The 13,783-nt window shown below is 43.0% G+C and overlaps 1 protein-coding gene across 1 annotated transcript in view; it reads left to right on the top strand.

The window, feature by feature from the left end:
* LOC145401408 (uncharacterized) overlaps positions 1-13,048 on the top strand; it is a 205,482-nt gene extending 192,434 nt beyond the window's left edge. Inside the window, exon 82 of the mRNA XM_080273750.1 lies at positions 12,900-13,048. Coding sequence (XP_080129876.1) covers positions 12,900-13,048 — 149 coding nt within the window. The remainder of the gene's footprint in view (positions 1-12,899) is intronic.
* The last annotated feature ends 735 nt before the right edge of the window (positions 13,049-13,783 follow it).

Here is a 13,783-nt window from a genome sequence, read left to right as displayed (position 1 = left end):
ACCTCCACCAGACCCCCATCTCCACTCCACCAGACCTCCACAGCCCCCCCACCCCCACTCCACCTCCACCACCTCACCCCTACACCACCTCCACCAGACTCCCCCACCCCCACACCACCTCCACCGGACCCCCACCTCCACTCCACCACCATCTCCACCTGTCTCCCTACTCCACCTCAACCAGACCCTAGAAAGGAGAAAAAAAAAACAATAATTTGGCTCTACCTCATTCCATACACTTCTTCGTGACCAGCAGCATATTCCAGTGTCAATCTGTTGTTACATCTCAGGATTCAAGATGGAGAGATGGCAATGTTGGGCCGTTTAAAGTGAAAAAAGAGTGTAGTAGAAATAGTAGTAGTGATGGTATAAGGTATTTTTTTTTTAGGCCAAGTTAGAGTGAAAAAAGTATAATAATAATGTTGTTGTAAATGTTAAAGTTATGGTATTGATAAGTCTAGATGGGGCAATTTTAGGCCAAATAAAAGTAAAAAAAAATTATAGAAGCTGTAGCAGTGTTGAAAATATTATATCATTATTAATTCCGGCCAGGTAAACAGGTTAATTATCCTTTATTATCTCGACCTTCAGTAATTATAGGTCCTTAGGGGGTCACTAATATAATTTTTTGCTCTATTATTACCATGCCTTTTTTTCTAGTCGACGCTACAGTTTATTAAGTAATTATCTTCTTAATTGTCCTTAATTGTTTTGTTCTTAAGGACGTTTTGATTGTTATTAGTCTTTCTCTCTTTCCTTGGGATTATATTTTAGCTGGTTTAGATATTTTTTTAAACTGGAAAGGTTAGGTATAGTTTTCAGTAGTGGTAGTAGTAGTAGTAGTTGTAGTAGTAGTAGTGGTGGTGATGGCGGTGGTAATGGTAGTGCTACTGGTGATGGTCGTAGTAGTAGTAGTAGTAGTAGTAGCAGTAGTATCGGTGTAATAGTAGTAGTAGTGAACCCGGTGGAATGCAGGTTGAAGTTGTTTTTTTTCTTCAGTTCACCATCCTCCTTCCTGGTGATAGGGAAGGAACTGAGGAACGTTTGTATACCCGGGCAGCTCCTCCCTCCGGCCATATCCTTGTCACCACATGAAGGCTTCCCTCTCCAGCAGCCTTCAGTAAAACCTTCATTGTTGCGGGTCTCTCATAAGTTGGAGAGAGAGAGAGAGAGAGAGAGAAAGAGAGAGAGTGAGTTCACTTTTACACGGTAGCTACCTTTTTGTAATCCCCATTCCCTTTCAATTTCAGATATATCAAAATAGAATAGTCATATCCCATTGAAATACCCTCTCTTGTAGCAACGAGAAAAAAACTGAAATATTGCCCGTTTATAAATCTCTCAGCCATTATTCTTTTCCTCTCTCTCTCTCTCTCTCTCTCTCCCCCATTTTTAGTTGGAAATAGAATAGCGATCGTATTCCTGTACGTTTAGGAAGCGTACTAGATTCTTTTCACTTGACTTAAAATGAATGGTGAGCTACTGGAGGAGATTAATACAAATATATGGCGCTAGTCACGAAAAGAGTGCTATGGTAAGGATATAGAGCCCTATCATAGCCTGTTTCTGCCACTGAGGTACGTGAAATAAGCTGCAAAAGGACGAAAACCTGCACCAAATTAAGATGAACGAACAGTGTGTCAGTGGGCTGATTGTCGGAAATTTGTGAGGTGGATAGGTTTTCGCGCGCGCGTGCTTGCGTGCGTGTGTGTGTGTGTGTGTGTGTGTGTGTGTGTGTGTGTGTATGTGTGTATACATACACACACACACACACACACACATATATATATATATATATATATATATATATATATATATATATATATATTATACATTTGTAATAAATTTCTTCCATTCATTTCAGTTTTCCTTGTCATTTTTGTCCATTTTCAGCATCTTGATGTAATAATTCTCCCTCTTTTTGTGTCCCCCGTATCGTGTTTAACGGCTTAATTACTTGTATGTAATGAATTCTTCCGTGTTTATTTGCTCTAACACACCTGTGGATAGTTCTAGTTTCTTTCTCTAAAAATATGTTCCATTGTTATCTTTCTGCATCAGTTTTTATATTAAGACTCAGTTCTTTTCTGTATAAATGCCTTCTTTCACTATCATATCTTTCGCCTGTACATTATTGTTTTCCAGGTTTCAAGCATATGTCTTCGTTCCCTGTCTTCCTTGTTATTCTTACCTGGTGTCTTAGTGTGTCTTGAAGCTGTTTCCAGTTTTCCTTTTTCTTATTACTCACTCGATAAGTTTTCTTCCCCTTTTTTCCCCTCCTATTCCTTCCTTCCTTTCTTTTCATCAGTATCTTGCTGTTTTTGTGGATTATAATTCTTTTCTTTCTTTTTCTACTTTTTTTTTTCTCTCTCTCTCTGTGACGCCTTCACGTGGTGGCACTGATCTTACCATGCGACTCCCCTCTCCGGTCAGACAAACATCCCTCACCTCCCTCCTTGCTCCACGAAGGGAGGATGGTGGACTGCTGGATGATGGAAATAAAAGCCTGCAGTCCATCGGGTTCCCATACACGTGAACCCGGGACAAGAAAATCAGTACTTTTATCAGCGCCACCAGAATTATAAGTTACTTTGGATAGAGATTAGTTGATAGATAGACAGGTAGATAGATAATAATCAGATGTTCCCTTCTACTTTTTTCCCATTAATTTTATGGGCTTATTTCGTTACGTCAGAGGCTCATTCAGGATGCAAATTTATTCTTATCCTTGGAAGCAAAAAGGAAGGGACGGGAATTACGCTCTCTCTCTCTCTCTCTCTCTCTCTCTCTCTCTCTCTCTCTCTCTCTCACGTGTAACAACAATAAACACATCATCCCGGTGAAAAAAATAAATGTGTTGAGTTCAGAGTAAGTCGCCAACGAAGTTATGTTCAGAAATAGCCCAAACCAACGAGAAATACGTCCCAAAATGCTATTACTGAGAAAGCGTAGACTTTTAGGGGGATGGGGGGAGGGCGGCCTGAAGTTGGGCCAAGTTGAAAGGTGAAGGAGGTAGAAAGTTAAATGGAGGTGAAAGTTGACGGAGGAGGGTCGAGAGTTGTTTGTGTGAGAGAGAGAGAGAGAGAGAGAGAGAGAGAGAGAGAGAGATGCGAGGGAGATAGACAGGGCGGTACAAAAGATACTGGAGAGAGAGAGAGAGAGAGAGAGAGAGAGAGAGAGAGAGAGAGAGAGAGAGAGGAGGGGGGGGGACTAAAGAATATTGATGAACCAGGAGGCAGAGGGGACGAAAACTGATCGAACGACAGGACTCAAGGTTACACGAAAGTTAAAAAAAAAAAAAAAAAAAAAAAAGGCGATGAAACTTTATGAAAATTTTGAAATATTTGTGTTCATCTGACGGAACTGAGCAACTCCTATAACTTTTATTTTAGTTCATGGGTGCATAAATATTCAGTAAGGCTTAGTTATGCGGTAGGAATGAGTCTTCTTGGTTGCCAGTCAAATCGATCCATCCACTCTGACAGCACTTGGCCATCACTTGAGCTGGGTTAGGGATGTTTGCCAAGTTGAAACAAACACACTATAGTTGTTGTTGGTGAAAGGCTGAGAGTGGTATGGGAGGATGTGATGTATGTGTGTGTATGTTTGTATGTATGCCTGTGTGTATGTACGTATGTATGAATCTCAGGGTCGTGTAGGGGAAGTGGTTTGGGGGATTTCACACGCCTTCCCGCAGTGGCTCGGTCGGTAACGCCCTCGCCTCGCGATGTGTGTGTCCTCCAGTCTAGGGTTCGAAGGGAGAGGGGAGGGGAGAGATAAAGAAGCGAATGTGTTGGAGAGATGAGAGGAGGAAGAAATAATGTTACCAATGAGTGTTTGAATATTAACTGCTGAAAGTGAAGTAGTGAAAAAAAAGTCATGCACACAATACATACCTGCATATAAACAAACGTACGCACATACCTGTTGTACATACATACATATAATCATACATACATGCATAAATATATACAAATACGCTCGTACGTACGCACTTGCATAACGCAATAGATTTTAAATGGTGGATAAGGAGAGAGAGAGAGAGAGAGAGAGAGAGAGAGAGAGAGAGAGAGAGAGAGAGAGAGAGAGAGAGAAGAGGAAGTGTGAGGGTGAGTGAGTGAGTGGGTAAGTGAGTGAGAGAGAGGGATGAAAGAAAGTTGTATTCAAAGTGTGTTTACCCTCAGGCCCTGTTGTCTTGGGAGGAGGGGGGTGAGAGGAAGAGAAGGAGGAAGAAGGAAAGACAAGGAAGAACGGAGGGAAGAAGAAGGGAGTAGGAGAGGAAGGTCGTGAAGGGAGGGAAGGAAGAAATGGTGGAGCGAAGTGGAGATGAAGGGAGAAGAGAGAAGGGAAGAGAAATGGAAGGGAAGGAGAAGAAGAAGAAGATGATGCAGAGAGAGAGAGAGAGGAAGTGAGATAAGAGGAACACAGGAAAATTAGCCTAATTTTTCTGGTACCCCTCACCTCTCCTCCATTTCCTCTCTTCTCTCCCTTGGCTCCTATTTTTTCCTCCGTTCCCCCCTCCCGTCCCCGTTTTCTCCCCCTACCTTCCCCTTTTCCTTCCTTTCCTTCCTTTCTTCTTCTCTCCTCCCTCTCTTCTCCTCTCCTCGCTTCTTTTTTTCTCTTCTTCTCTTTTCTCCTCTCCTCACCTTTCTTACCTTCCGTTTCCTCTTTTCTCTCCCTAACTTCCACTTTCCTCCCCTCTCTTACCTCCCTTTTCGTCCCCTCTTCCTTTTCTCCCATCTTCCCTCTCCCTTAATTTCCCTCTCCTTCCTTCCTCCTCCCTTCTCCATTTCCTCTCCGTTCTCTCCCTTTCCTCACCTTTCCTACCTTCCCCCTGCCCTTCGTTTCCCCTCCCCTCTCATTTATCTCCCCTCTCCCTTTTTCTCCCCTCTGATTTACCTCCCCTTCCACTTTCTCTCCTCCTTTCGTAGTGGGGGAAGAGCAGAATGAAAACATAGCGCCAAATAAGACCAGAACATATACAGATTCATATACCTGCCGTCTATGTAAATTCCTCACCCTGTATATATAATTTTTGAAAGTATAATATGTATTGAATAAATCAGGGGAGAAATATTATGGAGAATCTCTGTATTGAGCATGGTATTAGCGCATTTCAAATCTATAATAAATATAAATGGCATAATCAGTAAGTAATTCGGTTTTTGACTGTGACTATCCGTGTAAAAAAATCGTTTGGTGTATGTTGTGTAAATTATTAGAGCATGTTTTGGCCGCTAGAGGGCTGATGGTGTGGGATTGTGGAGGTGTATGGTGTGATTGTGTGTGTGTGTGTGTGTATATGAGGATGGTGATTGTTGGTAGTGGGGTTTCTCTCTCTCTCTCTCTCTCTCTCTCTCTCGCTCTCATAGTTAGTTTACATTCATCTCTCTTTTCTCCCTCTCTCCCCTCCTTCTCCCACTTTTCTCTCCTCTTTCCCTCCTTCCCTCCTCTTCTTTCCCCGTCGTAAAACACCTCCCAGCGTCGCCGTATCCTCCACACGTTAAAAAATATTGGGTGATAGCAAAGGCAAGACGTCTCGTAGCTCCTAAGGATCGTTTTATGGTACCCCCGAACGGATGCGTCGACCTTACTGCACTGGGAGCGTAAGGGGGCTTGGAAGTCTCTCTCTCTCTCTCTCTCTCTCTCTCTCTCTCTCTCTCTCTCTCTCTCTCTTTCTCTTTCTCTCTGCTCCTCCTCCTCCTCCACATTTCATTTCGAGTCATAACCCTCAATAAACGACTGTATTGCCCTATGTTAAATGTCATCTTTATCAAATTTATTCCACTCTCTTTCACTTTTACTTCCCTTATTTTTCAGTGCAGTTTATTTTTTCTCATTTTTTAAATTGTAATTTGGGTCTTTCTTTTTCTGTTCCTTCTTTAATTTCTCGTAACTTTTTTTTCTCTCTCTTTTTCGTCCCTGTCTTTATTGCTTTGTCTTTCGTCTGTTATTTTTAGCATTTATTTTTACATTTTTCCTCATCATTTAGTTCAGCATCTCTCTTGAATTCCTTTTTATTTATTTATTTTTTTTGGGGGGGAGCATTTTTTCATCTTTTATACGCTTTTTTTTTTTTAGAGTCTACGTTTTTCTCTTTCCTCCTCTTTTATTTCCACGCTTTTCCTCGGTCTGCGTCTTCGTCATTCTTTTGTTTTAAGCATCTTTTTTTTTTTACCTTTTTCCTTGTCTTATATTCCAGCATCTTCTTTCTCTTCCTCTTAACTTGCTTCTTGAGACGTTTATTTGTGTATTATATAATTGTTTGGATCTTTTTATTTTTGCCATTTTTTTTTTCATTTTTTCATTTGGCTGTCTCATTATTTTTGGTGTCTTTATTCTCTCTCTCTCTCTCTCTCTCTCTCTCTCTCTCTCTCTCTCTCTCTCTCTCTCCATCGTTTGATCTCTTCCTCTTTCATCCTATTCGCTCCTAATCTGTCGGTCTTTTATCACTTTTCCTCTCTCTCTCTCTCTCTCTCTCTCTCTCTCTCTCTCTCTCTCTCTCTCTCTCTCTCTCTCTCTCTCTCTCTCTCTCTCTCTCTCATTTTTCTCTTTTCAAGCCTTTCATCTTTTCTTCTTTCCTCTTCTGATTTTCCTCACTTTATTTTTTTATCTGCATTTTCCTCCTTTTCTTTTTTTATTCAGTTTCTTCCTCTTTCTCTTTTTCCCCTTCATTTTCCTCCTCCTTTCTCCTCCAGTCTTCCTTTTTTCTTCCTATCTTCATTTTCCTTCCTCCCCTTCTTTCCTTCTTCAATTTATCATCATCATCGTTACTTACCTTCTTCATCATCATCATCATCGTTATAATTTTACCGTCATCATCATTATCATCATCATCATCATCATCATCATCATCGTTATTTACCGTCATCATATTCATCATCGTTATTTACCATCATCATTATCATTTACCGTCATCATCATCATCATCATCATCATCGTTATTTACCGTCACCATCATCATCATCATCATCATCATCATCATCATCATCATCTTTCCTTCTTCCTCCTGTTCATTTTCTATCACTACCAACCCCACCATCATCCCTCATATTCTCCATCACCATCACCTTTACCTTCCCTCCTCCTCCCACATATTCTCTCCATCATTGCTCCATTATCTTCACTTACTGCTTCCCATTTTCTTCTTCAGACCACTTCACTTCCCTCACTCTCTTCCTCCCTCCTTTCATCCTCTCTCTCTCTCTCTCTCTCTCTCTTCTTTTCTTTTCTTTATTCTCTTTCTTCCTCTGCCTTATTTCTTTTCGTCCGCATCACAAGACTCACTTTCTCTGCAACACCTCTGCTTTCTCTCTATTCTCTTCCCTACTTCTCCTTTCTCTCTTTTCTCTCCCCTACCTCACCTTTCTCTCTTTTCTCTCCCCAACCTCTCCTTTCTCTCTTTTCTCTCCCCAACCTCTCCTTTCTCTCTTTTCTCTCCCCAACCTCTCCTTTCTCTCTTTTCTCTCCCTTACATCTCCATCCTTTCTTTTTTCTCCCCTGCTTCTCCGTTCTCTCTTTTCTCTTCTCCACTTCTCCTTTCCATCTTATCTCTTCCCTGTCTCTCCTGTCTCTCTTTTCTCTCCCCTACCTCTCCTTTCTCTCCACTACCCCTCCTTTCTCTTTTTTTCTCCCCTACCTCTCCATTCTCTCCACTACCCCTCCTTTTTTCTTTTTTTCTCTCCCCTACCTCTCCCTTCTTTACCCTCTCCTCTACCTCTCCTTCCCCATAGCCTTCCCTCTTTCCTTACTTCCCTGTTTCCTTACTTCTCTCCGGCTTCAGTTTTCTCCCCCCCTCTCTATCATTCTTTACCTCGCCTGCCACATCTCTCCCTGCCTCACCCAACCTCATTTACCCCCCACCCTGTCTCTCTTCACCCCTTTCTTTTCCCATCTATCCTCACTCCCTATCCAACCCCATCCATGCTGATCTCCTCCCTTCCCCACCTATCCTCCCCGTGCCTCCCCAACCACATCCATGTTGGTCTTGTCCCCACCTCTCCCCTTCCCCAACCCCATCCATGCTGATCTCGTCCCCTCCTCACCTATCCTGTAACCCCTGCTGCTTCCACCTCCTTCCCTTCCCTCCATACCACCATTTTCCTTCCACCCTTCTTAACCTCCTCTGAGGACTACGTTGACTTTGGTTTTCTTTAGCTTAAGTTTTGCTGCCAGACGATTTTATTCAGCGCAGGGGAGGCCAGTGCTGAGGATTTTAAGGAAAGCTGTATGTATCTCCTAAAAAAAAAAAAAAAAGAAGTGGAAGAAGAAGAAAAGAAACTCGAAATCTGAATAGAATTGTCTGGAGGCAAAAAAAAAATGACAATAGGTCATCAGTGTGAAGTGGTTAACCTCCCTATTTCCCCATCCTGTATAACTTTCTTTTCTTCATCTTACCTTCGTCTTAGAACGTGACTCCTTCTCAGTTCTAACCCTTATTCTTGTACCCCAGCCTTCCTTCTTCCAGTCCATCATGCCCAGCTACTCCTTCCATCCCATACATTCTGTCCCCTTCATCCCCTCTCTTATCCTCTCCATTAAGCGTCTCATCCATCCCACCCTCACTCCCCTTCACCCGATCCTGTCCGTCCCACCATCAATCTCTGCCTCCTTCCATCCAGCCGTCCTCTCCTCCTCGCCCTATCCTGTTCGTCCTCCTCCCACCCTTCCATGCATTCGACCATCCTCCCTCTCTGTTCTCTTCCCTCATCCATCCATTTTCCTCAAGTCTCTCTTCAATCCATCCAACTTCCTTCTCAGTTCTCTCACCCATCCATCCTCCTCCTTTGTTCTCATTCCCATCCATCTAACTTCCCTCTCTGTTCCCTTTCCCATAATTCATCCCATCCATCCATCCATCCATCCATGCTGCCCCTTCATCCCTGCCCCCCATTCATCCATCCTCTCCCCCATCCCTCACCCGCTCATCCATCCATTTTCCCCCTCCATCCCCCATCCCACCCATCCATCCACCGTCTTTCCCATCACTCTCCCAGCTTGTCACTGCCCACATCCCCTGGACATATCAGCACCCACCAGACCCTTGCACACGTGCTATACCGTATATCTACAGGTACACTTGTGCTGTTTTACGTACCCTTTAATCTACAGGTACACTTCCGTAATTTAATGTACCCTCCAGTGTACCCCTAGGATGTGTGTGTATGTACCGTCCCTTCCTGTATTTTATTATGTGCTTCGTTTTGTATCTCGCTGTATTCTTATGTATAGCCCTTTCACCTTATGTTGATTGTGTGTGTGTGTGTGTGTGTGTGTGTGTGTGTGTGTGTGTGTGTGTGTGTGTGTAATATTAATTGTGTGTATGTACCCCAAAATGCATATTCAGGTACGAGTGGGTGTCGATATAGATAAATAAACTGATTTGCATATTCAGTTTCATAATGTTTTTCATACACAGGGCGAGTGTATAGGATTTATGAATAAGCCTGGTATTAAGTGGATATGCAAGTAAACAAACAAGCAAGCAACAAACAACCCGTGAAATTCAGTTACATAGAACAGGATAATAGTATACTGTGTTTAGCCATAAAATTGATTTTCTGTACTTTTATACACTGAAAACTCCCTCTAACTTCCTGTGTAACCCGGAAGTTGACCTGCTCTGATACATCGGTGCCACCACGCGAAGGCGCCCCTCTCCACCGACTTCCTCTGTAAGACCAATGCTTCAGTTCTAGCGTGTATTCACTTCGGACGGTGGGTGTTAGCGCCGAAGTGGTGACGTGTGGAGGTGTATGGTACGTAGGGCTTCAGGGAACGGGATGCGAAGCCTATACCAAGAGTCGGACACAATAAATAAATAAATAAACAAATAAATAATAAAAATAAAGCCCCAGGGTCTGTGTGATCTATGTATCCGTGTGGTTCTGTGTAGTTTCTTGGCAGCGCTCTTGGCAGTTCCACTCAGCCACTTTATTATTCGGTCTCCATCTCCTCTGCTTCCTTACCCCATAAAACCCGCTCGTCCAGGGAGAGAGAGAGAGAGAGAGTAAATCAAGATCCAGCGATGCATGTGGAATGAAGGTCCAAGTCAAAGTGGAATCAAGACGACAGATAGATTGATAATTGATAGAGATCGATAGGTTTCACACACACACACACACACACACACACACACACACACACACACACACACACACACACACACACACACACACACACACACACACACACACACACACACACACACACACACACACACACACCCGCGCAACAGAAAAATTCAGAAACCCGAGTGAAATTAAGAACTGTGTCAGAAAGAGTTCAGAGAGAGAGAGAGAGGAGAAAACCCTCCTTCTTTTGATCTGCTCGGGGGGGTCCTGGGGGGTAGGGACCACGGGAAGGGGAGAGAGAGAGAGAGAGAGAGAGCCAGGGGGAGGGGGAGGATTCAGGCATGTCCCACAAATTTCTCTCCTTTTCTCTTTCTGTGGCCTGTCTTGTGTCGTGTCTTGGGAGGTGGATCTCTCTCTCTCTTGATTGGTTTCCTTCTCTCTCTCTCTCTCTCTCTCTCTCTCTCTCTCTCTCTCTGCCTCCACGTATATTATAGTACCTCGTAGTTTATTTCAGCCTTTAGGTGGGATTCCAGGGGCTTGAATGGTGACTGAGTGAGTATGTGGCCCATTTTTCATCAGGTATGCAGTTGATTAGTTCTCACTCTATAATGTTTCTCTTTATCCTTGCCTTTTGGACCATACCGTGGAAAAAAAAAAAAAAAAAAAAAAGACAGACGGGTCGATGATGATGATGATTTCTGAACTTTTATCATTTCTGTTGGAAGACATATCAGTTTTTATTTATTAATTTTTTTCAGGTCAGTTGTTGGATTGGGAAGACGGTGGTGATCTGGGTGAGTAGTGGAATTGTTGTTTGTTTGTTTGTTTTACCGCCACACACTTTGAATGCACCTTCAAGAACGTAGGGCGCCGGGGCTAGGCTAATCAGTCCATACAGTTAAAGGAAGATTGACTAATCGCACTTCTTTGTATAGACTAAACCTCAACCACTCCCTGGATTTCAACCCTCTGCGGACCGCATACAAAGTCACTAATATTTTTTCAAGGTCTTTTGTATATCTGTAAAGCTGGTATTATTTGTCGTGGTCATTTGTGGAATTCCAAAGCGACTGGTATTCTCTAAGGTCGGTTGTGGAATTATTAAGCCGACAGTATTCCAGATCAGTTGTGGAATTATAAAAACTGACAGTATTCCAGATCAGTTGTGGAATTATAAACCTGACAATATTCCAGGATCAGTTGTGAAATTGTAAAACTATTTCAGATCAGCTGTGGGATTGTAAAGCCAGTGAGGTCAGGTATAGAATCGTAAAATAAAACAATGACATTATTTTTGGTCAGTTCTGGAGTTGTCATTAATCCAGATCATTTGTGACGTGCGATGATCTTATTCTTGGTAAGCCTTGGAATTGTAAAGCCAGGTCATGCGTCGCATTTTAAAATCGAATGTATTATCCTGGGTCACCTGTGGATTTAGAATGAAGAGTATATTATCTCACCTAGGTATGGAATTATAGAGCTGATAATATTCCTCGTCAGGTATGGAATCAGAAGATCTACAATAATCCCTAGTAATTTGTGGTATTATAAAGCCGATTATATTATCCGGGGGCAGGTGTGTAAGTATATAAAACGAAGGTATAATCCCAGGTCATATGTGGAATTATAAAGTCAGTCATATGCTTTCAGGTTACATACAGAATTGTAAAGCCCCTGTTTATCTCCCCCCCAAGAACTAGAAGCTTTATATTTGCATCATCTCAAGTCTTATATATACAGAATCACACTCTCCAAATTATCGTAAATTTCCGCATCCATCGTCTGTCTCCGTCATTCAGATCGGACGGGAATCGAAACTACGTCCCTTTCCTTCACTTCCTGCTTGGGATTCAAATGCAGAGTTGCGTAATTTAATGCTTTTTGTCCGGGGTTCATTTCGTGCATGTAAGTGACGAGGGATATTAGATCAACTTTAAGGATTCCAAGAGGGATGTTTGTGTGTGATGTGAATGCAAGGCGAGATTATTCCCTTCACTACGAGAGAGAGAGAGAGAGACCTGTTAGTGTCCTCGATTTTCGTCCTTTTGCTGCCTGTTTCATGTAGCTTAGTGGCGGGATAAGATGCTGCTACATCTCAGCATCCTCTCTGTGGCACTTCTTCGTGACTTGCATCATATCTTATCCAGGTGTTGAACCACTGATTCCGCTTAGCGTTCAAGATAGACGGATACAAATTTTAGGCCGAGTTAAATCGAAGAGAGTGTGGTTCTGCGGCTCTGCATTCTTTCTGTAGCTCTTTTTCGTGACTAGCACCATATCCAGGTGATAATCTACGGTTACAGGTCAGCATTTAAGGTTAAGAGAGACAGGTTTAATCTAAGTTAAATTGAGAGAGCGTGGTTCGTTCCCCTAGGTCATATTTATTCTTCTTTTTTCACCATTCCTCAGTCCTTAAGTTCCGCTTTATGAAACCAATTGAACACTTCCTTTTCTCCTCTTTTTTTTTTCTCTCTCTCTCTCGACAGCCAGACTCCTGCGCCGGTTCTTTCATGGGAGGAGGAGGGAAGGAATTGAAAGGGCCGGGTGCAAGGACGGTCAAAAAATTCCTTGACCTTTCCAGCTGCCTTGGATTTCCAGCGCACAAGAGGGCCCTCCCTGGGAACTCGCGCCGCCACTAAAGATGCCTCGGATCCTTTACCTCCTCCAGGCTGCCAGGGGGTTCCAAAGGCTTCCAGGAGCTTTTAAGAGACTTTCAGGGACCTTTAGGGGCATCCAGAGACGTCCTATTATCTTTTTCGTTGAATCAAGGGGGCCGTTAGTATCGCGTCGCCACTAAAGATACCTCGGATCCTTTGCCTCCTTCAGGGACGTTTAAGAGCTTCCAGGGGCTTCTTGGGGCTTCCAATGAATTCAAGGGGTTTTCAGGGGCTTCTAAAGACATCCAGACACTTCTAAGGCTTCCAAAGGCTTCTAAGGGCTTCCACGGGCTTGTAAGTGCTTCCAGGGGCTTCTAAGGGCTTTCAGGAACTTCTAAAGACATCTGGGCATTTCTAAGGGTCTCCAGTGATTTCTAAGGGCTTCCAGAAGCTTTTAAGGACTTTCATGGACTTGCAAGGACGTCCAGGGACGTTCTCCTATCCCATTCCATCTTGATTTTTAGTCGTTCCAGTGTTCCAGTATTTCATTGAGCTATTCAAGTATTCAGAGATGCTTTTTATCCTTTACAGAATTCCAGGATTTCTCACTTCTCCGTCTTGGCTTTTCAGGATTCCAGGGCCGTCCTCTCATCCCCTTTCATTGATTATGGAGCGCCATTAGCCGCTGCAGCATTCCAGGATGCCTTGACGTCTTGCCATACTGACATTTTGATATTCCAGCGTTGGTTGTTATCTCGCGGTACCTTGACATTCCGGTATTTCAGGCTTTCATAGACGTCCAGGGACCTCTTGTTATACTTTTCTGCTGCGTCTAGGAGCCATAAGCCTTTTCGGTACTCCAGAATGCCAGTATCTCTCTGTGCTGTGGGGTCAAAGCCACAGTTTGCCTCTCCAGGCTTCCAGAGGTGCCTCATATGTCTTTCTGTCTTGACTTCGAAGTGCCATTTAGTCTTCGAAGTTTTCCAGGATACCCTTATTTTCTTGCATCATGATAGTAGGGTGTCATTCCCTTTTCTGTTTACCAGTGTGTGTATGTGTATATATATATATATATATATATATATAGGAAGAAAATCTCCAGGGCTTGTATGT

This window comes from Coenobita brevimanus, chromosome 6 (assembly GCF_032717465.1).
Source record: "Coenobita brevimanus isolate Jiangsu-jjx chromosome 6, ASM3271746v2, whole genome shotgun sequence".
NCBI classification, from domain to species: domain Eukaryota; kingdom Metazoa; phylum Arthropoda; class Malacostraca; order Decapoda; family Coenobitidae; genus Coenobita; species Coenobita brevimanus.
The sequence above is the reverse complement of the archived record's forward strand: the minus strand, read 5'-3'. Positions and strand labels throughout refer to the sequence as shown.